General features: G+C 39.3%; 1 protein-coding gene across 4 annotated transcripts; it reads right to left on the reverse strand.

Moving 5' to 3' along the window:
• Positions 1 to 5,043: 5,043 nt before the first annotated feature.
• LOC116309859 (sodium- and chloride-dependent GABA transporter 2-like) lies at positions 5,044 to 22,049 on the reverse strand. 4 transcript variants are annotated; one of them, XM_039601040.1, is made up of 17 exons: positions 21,945 to 21,994; positions 21,772 to 21,865; positions 21,535 to 21,687; positions 21,241 to 21,375; positions 20,786 to 20,926; positions 20,558 to 20,672; positions 17,565 to 17,612; positions 16,776 to 16,905; positions 15,964 to 16,098; positions 14,301 to 14,404; positions 14,076 to 14,200; positions 13,545 to 13,657; positions 13,330 to 13,467; positions 13,010 to 13,112; positions 8,963 to 9,063; positions 6,088 to 6,234; positions 5,044 to 5,857 (listed from the first exon to the last, which is right to left on the reverse strand). In XM_039601040.1, exons 3-17 carry the CDS (start codon positions 21,620 to 21,622, stop codon positions 5,690 to 5,692), a joined length of 1,791 nt encoding a protein of 596 aa, XP_039456974.1. In that variant the 5' UTR covers positions 21,623 to 21,687; positions 21,772 to 21,865; positions 21,945 to 21,994; the 3' UTR covers positions 5,044 to 5,689. The 4 variants fall into 4 exon arrangements, with proteins under 4 accessions (XP_039456974.1, XP_039456972.1, XP_039456975.1 ...); XM_039601038.1 differs by lacking the exon at positions 21,772 to 21,865 and having other exon boundaries at positions 21,535 to 21,735; positions 21,945 to 22,049; XM_039601041.1 differs by lacking the exon at positions 21,772 to 21,865 and having other exon boundaries at positions 21,945 to 21,975.
• Between the last annotated feature and the right edge of the window lie 479 nt (positions 22,050 to 22,528).

Below are 22,528 nucleotides of genomic sequence, written 5' to 3' on the forward strand. Positions count from 1 at the left end.
TTCCACGGGTTAAGGACAAACGCTGGGCGAGGTGCACATCAGAGAGAGCATGATTGTGTTAATGAGAGGGAAAGGGTGAAAAGATGAAAGTTGAGCGAGCTAGGGGCAGAGCAATCTCTGCGAAGGAAGAGGAGAAAAGGTATAGATATGAGTTGGGAGGCAGAGTGAAAAGATAGTGAGATAAAAATGGAAAAGCTGATATATTGCAGCCGTGCCTGGTAGATAAGAGGAGAGTGAGATGAAAAGATACAAAGAAAAGAGAAAATGACTGTAAGACACAGAGGAAGAGCGTTCCATTCCTGGAGTCAGAAAGAAAAACTGTGTGAAAGAGAACTTCAGATAAGAGAAGTGAAGGAGGCCAATGACACGTCTGCATTTACAGTTTTCTTGATACCAGAATCCAGTACAGTTTCACAGTCCTCACTAAAAAATGTGTTGTCCCCCATGGAGATATATCACAGCCTCATTTTAATTTTATTCCTCCATTACAGCTTAGTCATTTTTATCTTTGCAAGTGTCTCAAATGCGTTTGACCTTGCACTACTGATCATCATGTACCATATAAGCCCTAAAGAAGGTAAAGAGCCTTAAAAACCTCAGCTCATTCTGTTAGAAATCTGCCACTATGATGCATGATGTGTGGCCTTTATCTTAAGAATGATAGCCAGAGATTATTTTCATTATTTTTTTTTTTGTTCTGTCTTTTTTTCTGAACAAAGCTAGCAATCAACAGCATCATTAAACATCAGTGAAGATACATTGGCAGAGAGTGACAGCTATAAATGTGACACATAATGATGCATGTGCAACTGAAAACGTCATTCATCTCGAAAATGTCATATATATCTAGAAGAAAGCGTTTTACATCCATCTACTGATTTTCTCGTGGCTACCTCCACCCAGGGCTTATTCCTGGTAGGACATGCCTCATTCAGGAGGGGCCTAGGAGAGATCTATTCAGATGGCCGAACCACCTCAACCAGCTTTCGATGTTAAGGAGTAGTGGCTGTACTCTGAGCCCCTCCCTAATGGCGGAGCTCCTCACCCTATTCTAAGACTGAGCCCAGCTAGCTTTCAGAGGAAGCTTATTACCACTGCTTGTATCCGCAATCTCATTCTTTTCAGTCACTACTCAGAGCTCATGCCCATAGATGAGAGTAGGTGAAGGTAGGTAAGAGTGATTCGGAAAAACCTTATGAAGAAGGGTTTTTTGAAGATGAAGGGGGAGTGCTCAAGACATTTCATCAGCAGACGCAGGAAAAGAGCCTCCTGGATATGAAAGGATCTATTCACCCAGCACACACTGTTTGCCACCCTCCCCTTGGGCAGGAGGCTGCAAAGCATCAAGAGCATACCCACCAGACTGAGGAACAGTTTCTTCCTCAAGACTGTAAGACTGTTAAACTGTAATGATCCTCTGTAACCTCTGCTGCCCCCAGCCACAAATAACTTTTGCACTTTCCACTGCATACAACTCTGATGCTTGGAAACTGCCTTCCATTTCTTATTTGATTTTTGTGTGTACATTAGTCGGTTTCTTATTCATACTACACTGTAAAAATTGTTGTTTTTATATGTATTACTATTGATGTGTGTTGTGGTTGTTGGCCTTAACCAGGAATTTTGTTTCACTTCATGTGAATAAATGTGCTGGAATAACAATAAAACTCATGAATCCTAGAAGTTGCATGAGGGGTGGCCATGCTAGTCAGAAAGATCAACATAAGCCGGTTATTCCGGGGACCCACTATGCAGAGGAGGAGTGGTCGAGGCCCTCGCAGCCAATCACCAGTTGCTAAGTGCTGTAGAGTTAGAAACAAAACTTTTTTTAGCAGTCAGTTTTGCGTTTTAAACATTGTCAATTTCAGCTTAGCAAACAACACGCCTTATAAAAAGACTTTTAAGCTATCACCAAAACCAAAGTAGAGCAAAGCTATTCAATTTAATCAGTTATGAAATCAATCTATTCTATTTGGTTTCATCAGACTAATTACTGTATATGCAATTAAAAATGCATGGATGTTATATTAATAATTACAGCGATTCTTTCCCATGCTAGTAATGTTATTAGTAATGTTGCAGTATAAAATGGTGTGATACATACCACAAATTATTAGTAGTTATAACACCAAAGTTCAGTAAAGAAGATCTGTTAATTCACGTCTACCTTTATTCCTGCTGCGCTTTTCTTTCGCTCATCAGCTCTTTCACAGTGTCACACTCCCCTCATTACTAATTTCATCCTCACTACTCTGATCCAAAGATGATCTTGCCTGCCTTCCCAGAGCTAAACTTTCTCTGATCCCTGTTCTTTAAAACTCATTACTATTCAGTCATTCTTACTTTCAGACCATCATTCGTGAAACCTTTCTCCTCCTTTCCATCTTCACCTTATCCTGGATGTTCAGAGAGTCTCGTCCAAAGTCTCCATCAGCAGTCAGCTTGGAGTGTAGATACTCCAGGGTCCTGTCCTATTTCCTTTCTTCAGCTATGTAGCAGTCTGATGGCCAAAATACTTTTATTACTCGAACTCTGCTTTCAAGTGATGTCTCCTTGCCGAAGTACTTTCCTTGGCTATAAAGAGATAAAAACCCAAAATGAATTCTGTAGTTCACAGTGAATCCTGAGGGTTATTGACCTTTTGGAGATGCTCTTAGCCATATATGACACGAACTACTCGTTAATCTGTGATTATTTCATAAAATGGATTTACAATCTCTGTCTTAAGATGCTTTTTGGAAAGGGGCCCAGGACCGGACAGAGGCCAATGGTTCTTTTAAAGGGGTCTGAAACTAACAGTTACATGGAGGCTATCTTGACAGGATGAACCACTCAAGACAGAGCTGCTTTTAAAATCCTATACATAGTGTTGTGCCAAAGTCTTAAGCCATCCTTTATTTCTTTAGATTTTGCTAGGAAAATGGGAAATAGGTGCAGGAATTTTCTCAGGAAATCTTACAGGTGCATTCCACTTGAAAACCCTGTTTTTAAACTTGGTTCCCCTAAATTTTATGAAATTTGGAAACATGGAGTTTAAGTTGTCAGCATTTATCAATCAGCAAGAAAAAAAAGGTCAAATGGGAAATGTTCATACACTGAATTAAAGGCCCTCTAGTTCTGTCCTGTTTATGATTTTAGCAATCCATTGTTAAATCTGTTTCTCATCAGTCTCCAAATGTTATGAAAATAGAAAACTATGTTGATGAGGCAGACATTCGCTTCGGTTAAAGGTTGTTTTAAAGTGTGACATGTTTCCATGTCATCTGTTAAAGACCTCCCAGCCTTTTACCTTGATGTGTTTGTATTTGTTTTGACATGTGTGTGCGAGCGAGCGTGTGTGTGTGTGTGTGTGTGTGTGTGTGTGTGTGTGTGTGTGTGTGTGTGTGTGTGTGTGTGTGTGTGTGTGTGTGTGTGTGTTTGAGGGGCGAGGGGTGGGGTGTAGGGGGTATGATCTAGTCATTTCTTGGCATCCATGGCATGGGGTTTAGGTTTTCCATTACAGTGGCTCTGGCTCAGTGTCACAGTGGGGTAGTGGCTTATTATGTAAAGCCCTGTGGGTTGACGATCTAATTATAAATACAGGAAGTCCTGCACCACTTGCAAACCTATAGTTCTATATTCAGCCTCAGGGATTCTCTGCTTCTAAAACAAGCACAGATCTATCAATAATGCATTGATAAAAATATGCAACAATCATCTACAAGATTAGAACCACTGAGAGGCAAAAATAAGAGCAAGGCACATATTAGAGAACAAGTTGCAATGTTCGTGGAAGTAATGCAAGGAAAAGCCTTGGTCTGAATAGAGTCCATGTGTGAGTGGTCTGGGTGATGAGGGTTACTCAGACCATGGCTGAAATTGCTGAGGTGAGTGGGTAGGGGTGGGGTGTGAGGGGATAGTATTTATTGACAGTCTGAATGGCCCAGGGAAAGAAGCTGTTTGTGAGTCTGGAGATGTGAGACCTGATTGACCTGAGGCGCCGACCAGAGGGGAGCGGAATAATCAGGTGGTGGGCGGGGTGCGAGGGTCACCTATAATGGTCCTGGTTTTCCTGAGACAGGAGGATCTGGCGATGGCCTCAAGGGATGGCAGAGGGCAGCCAATTAATTTTTGGGCAGTGTTAATTACCCTGTGCTTCCTGTTCTCAGTTGTGGCCGCTTCAAACCACACATCCAGGCAGTAGGAGAGCACGCTCTCCACTGAGGAGCCGTAGAGGCCCAGCAGCATCTTCTGGTCCAGGTTATTCTTCTTCAGCAGATGGAAGAAGTGCAGCCGCTGCTGGGTCTTCTTTACAAGGGCGTTGGTGTTGTGGGTCCAGATGAGATTGATGGAGATGTGGGTGCCCAGAAACCTGAAGGTGGAGACAGATTCTCCATTCATATTGGGAGGGGAGTGGTTCTTTTGTTTTAAAGACGTTTTAAAGACATTCAGCTTCGGTTTAATTTCTGAGCACCAGTGGGACAAGTTCTCTACGCAGTCTCATCTCCATCAATGATGAGCCCAAACACAGAGGTGTCATAGGCTTACCTGATGATGACGTTGATTAGGTGGGTTTTGTGTAGTCATAGGTGTACAAGGTGTACAGTGGGGTGGCTAAGAGTGCAGACCTGCGGGGATCTGGTGCTGAGTGACACTCAGGAGTGAGGGTCATTTTATGTCAGTGTAGGCCGAGCGGGGGGGACTGAGGGTGACGAGAGGTGGAAGACAACTGGGCGGAATTGTCAGTTAATTGAATGCCAGTTTGGATCACACAGATGAATGAGCATGGCATAATGACAAAGCATTAGCACATTCGCTAGTCACACACATCCAGTGCCATCACATATCAACGCTGCATTATTGCCTTCTTGTAACCACAGACATGCGTGACAAAAAACACGGTAGGAAGATAAATGTAATGCTTTTTTTTTCTTGATACAAAACAGGAAACATGAGTTTAATTGATTAAACTGACTTGCATAGAATAGACTGGGATATTTAGCGCGTTGATATGTTATATTGTCATTGCTTGCACAAGCTACAATCACGTAAAACACAAAATCATCCAAATCTGTCCACTTTTATTGATTGATTTGACAGATTACAATGTTTTCAAAAATTAAAAAAATGTTTTACAAAATAGCAACCTTTAAATTCATGAAAAAACTTGTACAGTAAAATAATCAAACAATTCATATTCAATGCAATTGGCCTTAATTTCACTGGATGTGACAGTTCTGTGTGTATATTGCATTTAATGAAGACAAGAAATTTGCATTTTTTTGGTAAAAATTGACCAGAACTCAAATTAAGAGTGTTTTAATGCATTATATTTTAATGTGACAAGGCACAGATTTTGCATGTCAAAGTTGAGGTGCTGGTGTTTGAGAGGTGCAGGTCACTGGGGATAATTTATACATAAGCTAAACTATTATTCCTCATGACTCCACGAGTGTTACAAAAAGCACAATGTTAAATGAGCAGAGTGCTCTTTTAATCCAGTTACAGTATGCAGGATTAGAGGTATACAGGTACATGTACAATACACAGGACTTTTATTATTCATAAGCAAAAGAGTAGTAAGGTAAAAACTCATGTTAGCAAAAGAACAAACAAATACCCCTGAAGACCCTTAAGATATAATCATTTATATAAAAGGAATATTTTTTTTTTCTCAACAGGTGAAAATATAAAGTTTCATCAGCAAACATCAAGCACTACCAGGTTCTTCCATTACCAGCTTGTCTTCTCTATAGTCCACCCTGATGTCTGGCTGCCCCTGTGCCTTGACTATGACATAATTAAACAATGTAAGCGCTGGGTTGTGTGGCCGACTCTGGCGCAGGTCACTGGATGGTGTACTCATGTTTTCGGGATCCTGATTGTTATTAGAGAAATGCAATTAATGTAATGAGATAGTCACACCAGAGAAGAATCTTACAAGTGCTGAAAAATAATGCTTTAGCTTTATCCTATTTAATAATTTGTTTAAAAAAAAATTAATTATAGTGATAACACATCTCATTTTAGATGCCTTTTGAAACATTCAAGGTCACCTTATACAGAAGAGTTGAAAAAATAAATACAAGAAGATTTGATTTCACTCACCCTATATAGTGAGACCAGAATGAATACTGGGATGCATATCAGGGGTGTAAGAACAAGCACAGAGCCCAGTGTGACTCCCCAGGTGCCAGGCTCAAAACCATATACAACAAGAGGCTGACTTTGTACCAGGTTATACAGCAATGTAAGCTAGGGGATAGGAAAGAGTCAAGTTAGAAGGACAGACATCAGAACAAATGTGGTACCGCTGCAGCATAGATGAAACAAGATTAAAATTCATTTGGAATCATGTTTCAGGTGATTCTACAAATGTAAGTCAATTTTTCACTCACTTTTAGCTCTGTTTTTGGTCCTAACATCCTACTGGCCTATCCATCTATATGAGTACATGGCTGTCAGTGGAAGAATTAGTTTTTTAATTTACAGTTAGGTCCATTATTTGTTGGATTAAAACACCTTTTTTGTTGTTTTGCCACTGTATACCACCATAGTAGATTTGAAATCAAAGTACAGACTTTGTGCTTTAATTCAAGGGGATTTGTTATCTGGTCGGGAAATAAAGCCATTTTTATACATAGTTCCCCATTTATAGATGCTTACATTACTTGGGTGACAATGACAAGCTTTTTTGTGAATTAAAAAACTAAAATAAAATATCAATTTGCATATGTGAGTTTTAATTTGTATCATATTTGCTACATCAGGCCTTTTAATCTTATTTATTGTTTTTAAAAAATGTGCTTTCTTTTTGGGGGGGATACCGTTAATGATGTAGAGCTGTAAAAAACTAAATATCAAATATTTATATTACACTTGCCATTACAAGGTTAAAAAGAAGAAATGCGCTTGTATCAGAAAGGTAAAAATACAGAAAATGGAACAAACATTATCTGAAGCATACCATATCATATATACCATATATACCATACCAATTGAGTTAATGTTTTGGCATGGATATGTATGGCAGCCAGAGGAACTGAATAACCAAGTGTTAGGTGAAGATAGAAGTAGCAGGAAGAATTCTGAAGTCTATAGGACTCAGATTCAGCCAAATGCTGCAAACCTCCCAGTGCCCAAATGACCATATTGCAAAAGCAACCCAAGAGTTTCTCAAGGCAAAGAATTTATTCTTCACTGACAAAGTCAGTCACATGATCTCAGCCCAAAAAAAGAGCATGCTTTTCATTTACTAAAGTCAAAACTGAAGCCGGACAGACCCCCAAACTAAAAGCAACTGAAAGTGGCTTCACCTCAAGGGAGGAAACAGCACTTGCTGATGCCCATATCTTCTAGACTTCATACAGTTATTCACTGCAAAGGATTTTTTATCCAAGTATTAAAAATAATCCCTATATTTGCAATTATGTTAGTTTATCCAATTTCCTTTAGCTGCTGAAAATATTGTATGACCGGTTCATACAGTAGTTTTGGAAAATCCCTTGAAATGAAGCTGAAAGTCTGCACTTCAATCACATCTTGATTGTTTGATTTCAAATCCACTGTGGTGGGCGAGAGAGCAAAAGCTACAAAAACTGTCCTTGTTCAACAAATTATAGACCTAACTGTATGAACCAAATGCGCACAAGTAAAACCAGCTAACTGCTTTTTTGAAAGTGTAATTTTATTCTCAAGTAAAAATAAAAAAAAGATAATGAAAAAATCAAATAAACACTTTGATATTTCCATTTAATCTGCCTTAATCTGCCCACTTTGTGTCACAAGAAAGTTACTGACTCCTTTGTTAGTTGGACCTTACAAGCTGCCAGCAAATACACTGTGGTGGTAGCTGATTAAATAATGAATGTAATCTTATCTGCAGTATAGCATTATGTTAGCAATCCCACTACAACAGTGACTGGACACACCTCCTTAAGCAGGTCAAGGCATAGAACACATCCATCCCAATAATGCAAAGGACTGCACTGAGGATTAAACATGCTCAGGCGCAGCACACATCACCAAATGTGTGACTACATGTGACTGCTCAATGAGCTGAAAACAGTTGTCTGGTGCAGCAGATATCAACACTTTGAAAGCTGTGACAGAGAATCAAAACACAGGCCAACCATAGCGTGAGCTGAAAATCGGTCTGCAGCTCCATGAAGAAGGGAGGTCCAGACTTGAAATATAATTCTCTGGAGATTTCACACAGTCTCATTGTCTTCTAAGATTCATTTGATGCTTTGTGATTATAAAATCACTGACTCCAGCTCTGAAATTACATTGTGCTGAACATGCCTGCAATGACATGATGTTCACGTAAAAGCATGAGCCTCACTTTCTCCTTCCCGCATGTGTATTTATGCGGGATAGTATGGGAAGATTAAATTGGATCTCTTGCTCATGTTTGTGCAGGTGATGCCTTCTGGATTATTTTTTTTTTGTGGAAGAATACAATAAATAATATGACTTCCTGTGTATTACAGAATTTTCAAGAACTTTATACTCCAGCTTTTGGTGCGTAAAATTAAAAACTAGTGTTTTATTAGTCTGTGTATTTCACAGTTGAAAGAGTATGAATTTCTCTAACCAAGCTAGCCAGCCTTACCCTATACTATCTTGATAAAGACTGAAGTGTTAGGTTAATTTCTGATGCGAAAGCGTTAACCTTGGGACTTCAAAAACCAATGGATGATGTCATAAAGGATATGTCCATCTCTTATACATAGTCCATGAGTTCACTGGCAGTTAGTTCACTGCCCCAACAACTGTATCTGTACCTGACAAATGTAATCTAAGTGCAGTAAAGCGACCTAAAACTGGTTGTCAGAATTAGTAACAGGTATAAAACAATGAATATGAATAAAAAGATGAGAGGAAATTGGCATTAAAGCAGAGATCCAGTGTGAAAGACAGAACAAAGGCACAAAGCAAATGAATCAGATTAAAGAGATATGATACAGGAGTGAAGACTCACCACGCAAATGAGCGGCGTGATGAACAGCCAGCAGTACTTCAGCACAGGGAACGGAGGATACCCAATCATGTCTTCAATGTTGTCATAGAAACGGTCTGCACCTGTAACATGCACAGCAATGCAAGGGAAACAGAACTGTTTCAGTTTTACAGGAACTGCTCTAACACATAGGGCACTTCATGAATACAATGAGAAGTTGAAGCCTCATCTTAATAACTTACTTTCACTTCAACATTTAGCCATAGTTACTAGTTACTTTTTTGTTTCAGCTTTAAAACACAACGTATGATCACAAATTAGTTCTGTCCTGGATATACCATATGCATACATATGGTACACCCTACTCACACTGTTTATTAAAGTCATACAGAACAGTTACTTCTAGTTATCACTGCTAAAAGTGGTTCTACAAGCTAATGAATAATATCATGTACTTCCATTTTCACGGGACTAAATTTATGTCTTTTTTTCTACCTACATGACTGTAGCTGTAATAGTTACTTAAATTGTTAGTTTGGAAATCAATCTTGTCACATTACTTTGATGTAAGCAGGGTCGTTTATACGGTATTAAAGGAATTCATTAAGTCTCACACAAGAATTTAGGTCCACTCTTCTTTACAACATTGTTTCACTTCAGTCATTTATGCACAGGTCTCTTAAGGTACCGCCACAGCATTTGCCTGGACTTTGAAACGGTCATTCCAAAACACTGTTCCCTTTCTATTTGAACCATTTTGTAGATTTGCTTCTGTGCTTGGGGTCATTGTCCTGTTGCATGACCTAATTTTGGCAAACTGATGGACTCACCGTTGACTGTGGAGTACTTGATAAAGAGGAGTTCATAGTGGAAGGAATTAATGTGCCATGCCCAGATGTTATGGCCACAAAAACAAGCTCAACACACCACACCACCACCACCGTGCTGACAGTTGATATAACATGTTTGTGATGATATGCTATGTTTGGTTTTCACTAAGATTGGTAAATGGCCTGTGTTTGTATAGCACTTTTACTTAGTCTCTATGGACCCCAAAGCACTTTACACTACATTCAGTCATCCATCCATTCACACAGTGGTGATGGCAAGCTACATTGTAGCCACAGCTGCCCTGGGGCGCACTGACAGAGGCGAGGCTGCCGGACACTGGCGCCACCGGGCCCTCTGACCACCACCAGTAGGCAACAGATGAAGTGTCTTGCCCAAGGACACAACGACCGAGACTGTCGGAGCCGGGGTTCGAACCGGCAACCTTCCCATTACAAGACGAACTGCCAACTCTTGAGCCACGATCGCCCACAAGATTGGCACAGTGCATTATGAACAAACGTCTCCACTTTGGTCTTATCTGTCAAAGGACATTGTTCCAATTAATAACTGACATTTGATTAGCAGCATCTGACTCTACTTACTTACTTATGGAAACTTTCTTTTTCACATTACTATAAATATTCCTTAGTAGTATCAATACATCTTGATATGCTAATTACTACAGTTTATAAAAGTAGACTATAAAAAATCCAGTCACATTGGATTTTGCAATACAACGTCACTAACACAAATGCTTATCTATGATGATTCAGTACATGAGGAAGGCAGGGGAAAGAAAAACAAACAAATCAACAAACATCATGAAATAAAACTCAAAACAACTGTATTAAAAAAAGAAGTTTTCCAAATGAGAAGAAAATGACAACGCATGGGACAGCAGTGTATAGGTTAATGAGGAGCTGAGGAGGAGGAGTTCAATTGGAGATGAAGATTAGATAGCAGCTCACCTTCATTTGCTACCGAAAGAGGGAGAGACATTTAAAAACAGGAGGAAAGTTCTATGAGATTGGAAAGTAGACAATCTGCAGAATGGAAAGACATCCACATATTGATTTTCTTTGCAAATGCATAATAGCTGAAGAATTTGCCAAACCTACTTAGGAAGGCAGACACAGCTCCATGAATGATACAGTAATCAACCTTGAAACTAACAACAGCTTTACGGAGGCAGAAAGAGAGTGTCCTCGCACTATGCTGTGTTGAGTATCTCAACACTGTGTAAACTCACTTTGAAGAATAAGGGAGGCCAACTGAATGGATAAACAGCTAACAAAAAAGGGGGAAGAGGAAGAAACTCATCCATATCTCCATGTGCTTCAGCACAGTATAAGAATACCAAAGAACAAGCAGTTCAGGAAATTGAAAAACTCTTTTCAGTAATAATTAGTTTCAGTCGCATGAAAGAAAACTGCCTGGATCCATATAATACAGAGGCTCTGAGAATTGAGAATCAACCAGAAAAAAGACAAAAGATATGATCTATTGTATACTAATGACTTTGTGATAATTCTTAATAACTAGCTATACAATCATGTCATGACACTTTTGTATATGACTTTCAACATTAATCAAAAGTGCATGCAGTAACATTTACTGATCTGCTTGCACCAGTTAACGACAACATTTGTCAAATGTGTCTTTTAAAAATACTAGAAAATACAGCATTGGCAAAAGGTAAGATTCAAAGTGATAGACTCCAACAGAGAAGACATTTTATCAAAAAACAAATGTGGTGACATATCAGAGCAGTGCTGGGAGCATTATCTATCACCAGAGTGAAAGAAGCACAAACAAGAAAGATGAAATCACAAAGAGAGTGTAAGTCTGGCTTTTATACTTTTTGTGACCTTTGGGGCCCAATCAGGGATGGGCCCCAAAGGCGTGCCTGAATAAAGCCGTAAGTGAGTGTGTACAGAACTGTGCAAAAGACTTGAGCCAACCTTTATTTCTTTATATTTTGTCAGGAACCTGGCAAAGATGCTGGTGGCACTGTGGTAAGCTTTCTTATCATGTCTTCAAGTAGTCTTTAGGAATAGTTCTCCAGGCTTCTTGAAGGATATTCAAAATTTTTCTTTGCGTGTTGGATGATCTCTTTCACAACAATCCCGCACTGTAATGCTGAGATCCAAGCTCTGGGGACCAATCTTGACTGATACGTAGTGTTCCATTGTGTGTTTCTTCTGCAAAATCTGTTTTCAATTTTGACAAAATCTTCAACACCACTGGCTAAAATGCACCCAAACCACAAAAAAGCCTCTAGCCTGTTAAAACTGGTTCTTTGTTAAGTTGTCTGTTATGTGTAGACATAACACATGTTCATCCCTTGAGTAAAATGCGTTTTGGTTTTTGTTTTTGGCTAGAATGATTTATAGGTCAGTGTTAAGTGCCTTAACAAACAAAAAAAATATACCTCTGAAAATGGTCAGGTATAAAAACTGAGTGAAAATGAGCTTGTGTCCAAAGAAAGCCTGGAGAACTATCGCTCAGGAACCACTTTACAAAATTACAAGAACGTCTGGCATCTTGGAAGCAAAACATAAATTGATGAGGAGTGGCCCAAGACTTTTACACAGTACTTGTGTTTAAAGTGAATAATGGTAGTCAGTGAGCCTCACTGTCAGTGAACATTGTTATATATACTCCATTCCCCATTCCTCATTCATGGTAAAAGTTATCTAGCTTTTACCGTGTGCGGTAGCAGAAGTAAAATTAAATCATATTAAACATAAATAAACGCACAATACTCTTATCCCTGCATCATCATTAAAATGTCACTTTTAATGCTGGTCCTATAGCTGTTTTAATTTTACTTTGGACAGACCCCAACAACTGTTTCAAAGTTGGTCCCTAAAAGATATGCTTATAAAGATAGAGATAAAACGATTATGCTGATCTGATAAAACAAAGGCTTCTGTATGAATTGCATAAGCTAACTGGTTATAATAAAGTTCCTTTCTCTAGCTACTGTGGATGTACTGCAGTACTGATGATGTTGATATTCTGAAGATAAATCGATAAATCACATATTCCCATTATTTAGGTTATTATAGAAGACTGTCATCTTACTAATAAAGAGCTAAATTAGGACGCTTTAAAGCAAAAACAGTTTTACATTTAGAGGAAAATACTTTCAGAAACGATTCAAAGAACTTACAGGAAGATGATTACTTCTGCATGGATAAATTCTGCAGCACTAGTTTAGAGCCAATAACTTACCATATACCCAGCCAATAACAATGGTCTCTGCGCAAGCAATAAAGAGGAGGCTGGTTCCACTTGGACCATATGTGTCAACCAGCTGGAAGAGGACGATCCCACCCTGAAGCAAGTAGAGAAAAATTGAAAAAACCCTTCTGATAAAACTGTCAGAAGGGCTGTTTTCTCCTGTGCTGTTTTTAATGTCACCATTATCAGAAACCTATACATGCATCATGAAATGGAAAAAGCTTTAACTACTAGAGAATACGCCACCTTAACAGAATAGTTCACTTCCCTACTTTATTTGAACAAGTGCTGATAGTGCACATCCAGCTTACTTCAGTAATGAAGGGCAGCCCCAAACAGAAGCAAACAATAGCGATGACCAGAACCAATATCTCTCTGGCACGCGGCCTCCTCAGATAACGTGGAAACAGGTCTGTGAGGGCTGTGGCCAGGCTTTCCACACACACAAACTGTGAACACAGAACTGAAGATTAGCTTATTTTGATTTTTTGATCTGATCCTGGGTATTGTGCATTGCATACAATACCTGACTATCTAGGCCGAGCAAAAGGAGCATGAAGAAGAAGAGCACAGCCCAAAAGGACGAACCAGGAAGCAACGACAGAGCTGTAGGATAGGCAATGAAGGCTAAACCAGGACCTGTAAGAAGAACGTGAATGCATCTATTAAAACATGCCATACACATTCTAAGGCGTTGTTAAGGTCATAGCTTTAAGCTGTACATGAGTTTGGACTCATAGAGATGAAATAATCCCGGATTTAATGCAAAAAAATTAAACAAATTATAGACAGACACAAATAAGTTAGTGGTCATTTTGTGGGAAAAACTGTATCTGCTCATCTTTTGAGGCACTTCATTACCAAAGACAAAAAAAAGAAAAAAAACAGCATCACAACCCTCTGACTCTATCTGAACAGAAAGTGACATCTTGTGGGCATTGGATGAATTTAAACTTTAACACACAAAAACTAAACACAGCATGTTTACAGGAATAATATATCAGGTAATTATTTAGGAAACTCTATTTTAATCCCTTCAAGTATGCAATTATCTTACCACCAGCTGAAATTTCTTCCAGTGAAATGTTAAGGTCCTGAGCCATGAATCCCAGCACTGAGAATACAGCAAAGCCTGCAAAGATACTGGTGGCACTGTTCAGACAGCACAGGGCCAAGCAATCCCTGGAACAGGATAAAGAGACAACCCAAAACTATCAAAATGTTAATAAAAAAAACCCCGCAAACAATAAATGTGATGATGTCTGCCTTTGACGAGGCTGACCTGTAGCAGTTGTTGTTGTATTTGTTGTAGCTCCCCAGAGCCGTCAGCACTCCCTGACAAACAGCATAGGAGAAGAACACCTGAGTCCCTGCATCACGCCACACCTGGAGAGGGACAAGATTTCTGACATGTTTTGAAGCTGAAATTGTTAAAATAACTGGAGGCATTTCTGATCCAGTAGATTAAGAGCTGTTTTTTGTGTTTTATATATAAATTACCCAGGTATACAGCATTTGCATATTCCTGCTTTGTTGTTACCCTGTCATAAATTACATGACAGAGCCTGCACGTCGAGGCTTGTGGGTGTGGGCAGGCTTGTTTTCACTATTGTCTATCTGCAGGCTACAGTCGTGACAGCATCTGGATAACATTAAAGACGCCACAGCTCTGGCTTGCTCATGATAGACCTGGCAAGGCTCCAAAGCAATATACAGGCCTCTACTCTGACCCAGTGGTGGGCTTGGTTTATTCCCTGCCTCGGGTCAGAAATGGAAGTCTGAGACTGTGGCAAATGATCTTTACATCTTATTCTGGACAAAGAGGAAACTGTTATGTCCCTAGAATTAATGATATTTTGAAGTCCTCTGAGTTTCTCCGCGTACATATTCAAACACGCACACTGACACGGAGACAAAAGGAGACACATTCACACAATAAACAGACCGCAGATGTGGGCCAGAACTGAACCACTCCTCTGCAGTGCACGTGAAAACAGACAATCGCACGCTAAAGTAAGTCTAGAAACTAGAACAACTAGATCTGCTTCTAAGGCCATCTGGCACTGCATAAATCTGCCCTGTAACTATAAGTGCTTTCACCTGCACCTCTCCAAAACATTATTTTCACACGTTTTCCCACACTGCATTGGGGCTATTGGGTTCCTACAAGGGTAGCAATACTTTGTCTTCTAACTCACATGTGACATGACCAGATCGTTCCCCTGATTTACACAATTCTTCTTTATGAGATAGTAACACAGCAACTGAGCCAAACAGACAAAGACTGGACAGGAGAGAGCTGTGAAAACAACCGATAAAAGCAAACACCAAAGGGCTCCAACTCAGACTACGGTGGAAAGGGCTGAAGACCTGCAGGACCCGAACAACCAAGTGTCGTAGTGACAGAACATCCTAAAAAATACAGAATGAACATTAAGTGTGCTGTTTAAACGCAAATATAAATTAGATTCACTGACTCAGCTTACAAAAAATACTTTTTTGTAAGGTAAAAATAGTATTTAAACAGGTTACTTCAGGCCCTTATTTACTCTCCTTTGTGAGGAAGATGTATATGTCATACTGAAGATCATCTTTGGGTTGCTTTTCTTGTTAAGGCTATGTCTTGAGACCGGAAATAGAAGTCAGAGCAAAGAAAATGGAGGGGGAGGGGTGCATAACTGAGGATAACAGGACCCTGTATTCATCCTGTTAGAGCGGAGAGAAATCCAACAGACAGTGTTGTGTTGAGAAATGAAGATAGACAGATGATGTTCTGGTTGTTGGTGACTTTCAGTGCAGATGGAGAACTCGTTCTCACTCCATCCTTCACACTGTGGCTTTCAGATGATGGTAAAGTGGTCGTAATGTGTGCCGTGTTTGTGATTTTTGCATTCCACAACCAAACACTTCAACATAAACATTTGATAATCAGAGTGAGCTCTTACATCTGGATCACTAAGTCTGGTGAAGTCGGGCTTGAGGTAGTATTTCAGGCCCTCTCCAGCTCCTGGGAGCGTCACTCCACGGATGAAGAGCACAAAGAGCATCAAGTAGGGAAATGTAGCAGTGAAGTACACCACCTACAAACATATAAACGCAGGTTGTAGTTTTGCATACTTCTCATACACTCATTCGTTGGTTTAAAGTTGCACATGATTAGTTTTAGAATAAACGCAGCTATAAGCTGCAACTGTCTGGCAGTTGCTTTTGTAACTGCATTTTTGCCACCACCACCTCCTGCAGGAAAAACACTTCTCGTACACTGCTATGTGTTCCACTGTTTATACCGTGTAGTCATTAACTTGGTTTTTATTGCTGTTTTGTCTTCATGTAATAGAAAGGGATAAAAGTCTGCGGCTAGAAGTGGGGTTAATGAGAACAGTAGGCCTGAGCCAGAAGAAGCAGAGTTGGGGTCTGTAAAAACAACAGAGCTGAAACATAGAGTAAAATGCTGTTAGAAGAGTGGGGGTAATATCTGTCTCTACAGCACATCAAATACATATTTCCTGGTTAATATTAACATAACAGTCACAAATACTCAGATATCACACAAGCAAGCTAAAAGTGCTGACTGACAGCTTGTGCCGCCTTTTTAATAGGGAAGGGTTTATAAGCTACATGTTTTTGCAGACTGAGAATCCCTTCTTACCCACCGACCAAACGAGAAAAATGTAACACATCGCTTTGCACACCATTATAAAGCTTTAACAGGGACAGCTTTAACAGCTGATATCCTCCATGTTAAGGAAATGCTTACCTTTCCAGTTGTTTTGATTCCCTTCCAGATGCAGAAGTAACATATGATCCAGGCAAACATAAGACACAGAGCCAGATCCCAATGTATCTTACCCAAAGACATGTTTTCTGATATTCTTAACACACGGTTACTATGAAAAAAAGAGACATGTAAGAACACATGAACACATGCATGCTCTCCAAATGCTGATGAATGCTCCCTAAAACCCCCATTCTTAAAATCTTCTCCCACTGCAAATAAACAGATCCTCATATATACGTCAAAAGAACAGCACTAAGCATCTCAACATGAATACAGATGTTGAAACTGCTCCCTGTTTATTTTGGATGGATACGGTTTACATTATAAATGGGCACAGCAAAGAGCACATATTGTTTTCATTATGGAGCGCAGTTGTAGTGCTGAGCGATTTCCCAATATTTGTTCTCACACAAAATCAGGAGGTTATCATGTGAAAAGAGACAGCCATGTTTCAACATGTCTAAAAGAGAGAGGAGCAAACAACTTTGAATGAGAGTTGGAAGTTCAATAAAAATGCTATTATTCAGTGCTATTATGTCTTTTTAGGAATGTAACTGGCTGCTTGCTTTATTTGGGTGGCCTCGGTTCACCTTCTGTTGGCTCACTATTCACACCATGTTTTCTAACTTACAATTATCTTTTGATATCTGGGAAGCATTGAAAGCTATTGCTGAGGAATTTTCCACCCAAAGACAAGCTAAATAGGGAGGGTGACTGTCCAGCTCTTCTAATGTTCAAGGAAAATAAAGCAATGAGTGAGTTTCTAACCTCCAGAACTCCTCTTCTGGTGACGTGCTCATCAATATTGTTTCATTGCTGGAAAGAAAAAAAAACAAATGTATAAGGAGGGGTGAAATTAAACACTAATTTCAAATAGTCCTTTAACAATCTAACAGTTCATAAAGACCACAAACACGTTTATTTTCATAGTAAATGTGTTTTTAATTTTAAGTGGATCTTATGTACTCATTTTTGGCTTCAGATTTTTATTGTTCAACTCTACTAGAGTAGCTTTGCATGATTCGCAGTTTGAAATAATCCATATTTATCATAATGGGACTTGTTAAAGGCCTTTACTTCATCCTAACATACAAACAAAATGTTTGAGTTATTCTTGCTGTAATCGGAAATCTAATCAAAAAATAAGAATATAATAATTAAAATGTAATAATTCTAATGTTTAAACTTTTCAACCCACACTGTTTCTGCATGTGTGTTTGTGTGTGTGTGCACTCTTTCTGTGCAGATGTGGCCTTGACCTCTGTGTGTGCATCCAAGGACCCCGCCTAAATAATTGTCTGTTGTCTGATATGTCTCAAATCGGGTGATTGCACATCACACCAGGTGGTTGGTTGTTAACGTGGGATGTTGGTTGTCTCAGAGGATGTATAAAAACCCTCTACAGATAACGATTAGGCGTTTTTTCCTCTGGGCATCATTGAAGTGAGCAGATTAGAAGACAACTCAGTGGATTTATCCTTCTTTTTCCAACCCACTATAGATTCACTATTTTTGAGATTTGCTCTGCTCACTACCGGAACCATAGATTGGGACTTAGAGGAAGTTTTGGGAACATTGTAATGGGTTCTACCTCCTCAGAAAGAATTTCTGAAACAATTCATCTACAGCCAGGGTGTTCTCTCTGTCCTCCACTAAAGCCTCATCAAAACTGGTAATGAGTTATTAGCAACAGTTTAGATTTCATTGTTTTATATTTTAAAATGTGTTACTTTTCTTGAAATGTTTAAAATTTAAAATGATTTTATTCTTAATAATTGATGAGCTGATTGCTTTGCCCTTGTTAAATTGCTTAATAAAGTATCCCATCTGAAATTAAACTTAATTATGTGGACATTCCCTTTTTGATTTTCTTTTTAAATGAAAAGGTAAAACTTGGGTATGAGTTTGAACATCTACTTTTGTGAGGTTCTTATAGGTTATTCTAGCCTTTAAGAATTAACAGATCCCTGGGCCCACCTGTCTAAGTCACCAAAGTAAATTTTGTAGCAAATTTGCTCGCAAAACTGATTGTACCTTATTCAAGGTTGGTAGTGTGGTGCATCATCTAAACTATTGTGGTACTACCCCTAGGATCAGACACTCAGACCCTTTCAATGGAGACCCAGTCCAGACTTCTGTACAGAGGTAACTGGGATCTTAACAGGCTTTAAAGGGTGAAGTGACTTTTTGTGCGCTATTGCATTGAGATCTGGTGACTGTGGAGCCCATTCAAGTACAGTGAACTCACTGGCATCTTCAAGAACCCAGTTTAGGAAAATCTGAGCTTTGTGACATGGTGTGTTATTCTGATGGATGCGACCATCTGAAGATGGGTACACTATGGTCACAAAGGGATGAACATTGTCAGCAATCAATACTCAGTAAGGCTGTGGCATTTAACTGATGCTCAGATGGTACCAAGGGCTCCCAAGTGTGCCAAGAAAATATCAAATTATGCCACCAACAATAGCCTGCACAGGCTCACCAAATTTGGCAAGCCTGTGCAAATTGTAACCTCCATTTCCTGTTCTCAGCTGACAGGAGTGGCACCCTGTGTGGTCTTATGCAACTGTAGCACATGTGCTTTAAGTTCAATGTGTTGTCTGTTCAAAGATGTTCTTCTGCACACTTTGGATGTAACAAGTAACAGTGTTACCATTGCCTTGCTGTCAGCTCAAAGCAGCTTGGCCATTCTCTTATAGCCTCTAGCATCAACAAGGTATTTTCACCCATATAACTGCTGTACATGTCCAGTGACAGTTCCTGTCATGTGACTGGTCTGTTATATAATTACATTAATAACCATTTAAACAGGTGTAAGTGATGAGGCATCAGTGAGGTCTATGTGTCAGAAAATAAGGAAAAATAGGTCCACTTTAGTAAGAAATATCACATAAATGTCCAATCAAAGAGGAGTAAAGGGATATCCAAAGCAGTGCTTATAATAATGTAGAGAAGACATTGCATTAAATATACCTTAAATGTGGCACCTTTCAAACATTTGACATTAAACTAAAGCTTGACAAGTCCTTTAGATTTATTGGGTTGCTTTTCACCGTCATGTTATCCTTATATTATCCCAAGGTAGGAGAAAGTAAGCATTTCCTACCCTGAAGAACATTTACAGTACATCTGGAAACTATTCACAGTGCTTCGCTTGTCCTTCATTTAATTATGTTACAGCCTTATTCCAAAATGAATTCAATTATTTTTTTCACCTTAAAATGCTAAACACAATACCTCATAATTGCAAAGTGAAAGCAGTTTGCTTGTAATTCTTGCAAATTTGTTAAAAACTTTTTTTTTAAATGCCATGACATATAAAAAAAAATAGGCATTTTTACCTTTTTTGGACTGTGGAGCAGTGAAGATAGACAGGACAGTGGGGAGAGAGAAGGGAAGTCATGCAGCAAAGGGCTGCAGCTTGTTTTGATAAATTTGTAAGAATTTCAAGCAAGCTTTTTTCATTTTTTTATTATGGGGTGTCGTGTGCAGCATTTTGATGTAAAACATGACTTTACTCCTTTTTGGAATAAGGCTGTAACATAACAAAACGTGGAGCAAGTGCCATGAATGCTTTCCAGATGTTACTGTAAAGCATGGGTGCGTTTCAGAGATGCTATTGTGCTGTTTAATCCCATGATTACTATTAAGCTTTTCATAGTCAGACTCTTTTCAAGTCCACATAAAAAAATTTCAGTTGAGCAGACAGAGTGGGGACAGTTAATTTGTACAACTCAGAAAAACAAATTGCAACTTACTAAGTTGTATTCTCATAGTAGTCCATTGAGGTGACGTTGTGTAAGAATGACCAGTTGGACCCGGCCTGAAACAGTTGGGGGTTTGCAAAGATGCTCATGCGACTGTGGCACAAGTCTCAGCGATTAAAGAAAGAGGGATAAAAGTGAGAATGTTAGCTGTTTTCTCTTAAGTCTTGAAAAGAAATCCCTGCTTATCAAATACAGATGGGTTTAAGCAAGCATTATTACCAGAGTTCCACCAGTTGTCACATGTAGACCAGGGCAGGGGACTTTTGAAGGAGTTTATTAGGTAGAAGATAGCCCATGCCAAAACAATAATGTAGTATATGTTCAGATAGATCACAATCACTTGGGACGCAAACCCCACCCCTAGAGGACAAGTGACATTTCAGACAGTTAAAGGACATTTTTGGCTGCTGTCTTCTTTTCTTTTATGACAAGAAGACAGAAACATTATACAAAAGCAATTCCCAGCACCATGCACGGTCAATAAATCCTCTGTTTTATGTAATTAAGTTAGATAACACCTTAGTCAGCTACTGGATCTGAAGCTTGGAAATATAGACTTAGCCTTGTATATGTGACTTTCTTTACTGCTAACTGCTACACTATTGTTTTTGCAATTTCCACGAAGAAAGCGCTGTCAGAAATATGCAGTTCCTAAATGTGAGCCTTATTTTTACCCTGAAACATGGGACATATTTTCCTCCAGGCAGTCACCCCACCCTCACTGGTGTACTGTCCCAGCGCTGTCTCCAAGAAAAACACGGGGATGCCACAGAAGAAGAGGAACACGCAGTAGGGGATGAGGAAGACACCTAAAATTATAGACACAAACTATTTCATCAGCAAGTGGGTTTCTTTTCTTTTTTTGTTTTTTGTTTCGTTTTTTGTTTTTTAATGAAGGCCCTCATAATCCTTATCTATTAGTTGAATGTTTCCATCAGAAAAACTCTCCCACAAACCCAACCTCTCACCTCCTCCGTTCTTGAAGCACAGGTAGGGGAACCGCCAAACATTTCCGAGGCCAATTATTTCACCAGCCATAGAGAGTATGAACTCCATGTTGTTGGCCCATTTTTCCCTCGACAGAGCCCCTTCCTCAGGAGCCTGTTTATCTGCCTCAGAGTCTGCAGCAGGAACATTCCCGGTTGTTTCCTCAGTCATGGTCTTTCTGTCTTTTGTACAGCATTTAAATAAATATCATGGCATACCTGTTATATTCTCCCCCAGCTCGTTCTTGCATGCATGCAATTATAGATCATGAGCGTTAACTGATGAGCCTCACATTCGCCCTAATAAAGCTTACTAAAGAGATAAAGGCACAAAAATAGCATTTAATTGTTTCCTCCAGTTTCACATGGAGATTTGAGTTGATGCAACTTACCAGTGAGCTTGCAGCGAGCGCCACAGTGAAATTCCTCGACTGTATGAGCGAAGTTTGCAGAAAAGTTTCATTCTATTGAGGGGTGTGTCCTGAAGGACAAGTAGCCACACACGCTCTGGATGTGCCATCCCTACGAAAATGCTCGTGGATTTTACTCAAACGTCTCAACAACATGCACACAAAAGCCATCTCAGTGCAGTATGTTATGCACAAGTAATTGCAGAAATTGCACTTATTGTCGTCAGATGGAATAAAATTATGCACGATTGTGTATTATCGTAGAATAATGATAGTAGCGTAAGCTATGTATGTTTGGACCCTAACTTCTAGCGGCCTTAATTATGCTGCTACCCACTATATAAACTGCCTAGGGTACCATGATTATCAACATCGACACAGCTTTTAGGAATTAATTTTATAACATCCAAATTCTTCCACCATATATATGTGTGTAGTAGCTGGTTGTACGTTGTACATTGTTGTCTGTGTTATCGTCTGTACATAACTGCTAGTCAAACAGTAAAGTTAATAATGCCGGACTTTGAATATGCAGCTTGAGTAGAAGAAAAATACGAAATATATGT

This window comes from Oreochromis aureus, linkage group 17 (genome assembly GCF_013358895.1).
Source record: "Oreochromis aureus strain Israel breed Guangdong linkage group 17, ZZ_aureus, whole genome shotgun sequence".
Taxonomy (NCBI): Eukaryota; Metazoa; Chordata; class Actinopteri; order Cichliformes; family Cichlidae; genus Oreochromis; species Oreochromis aureus.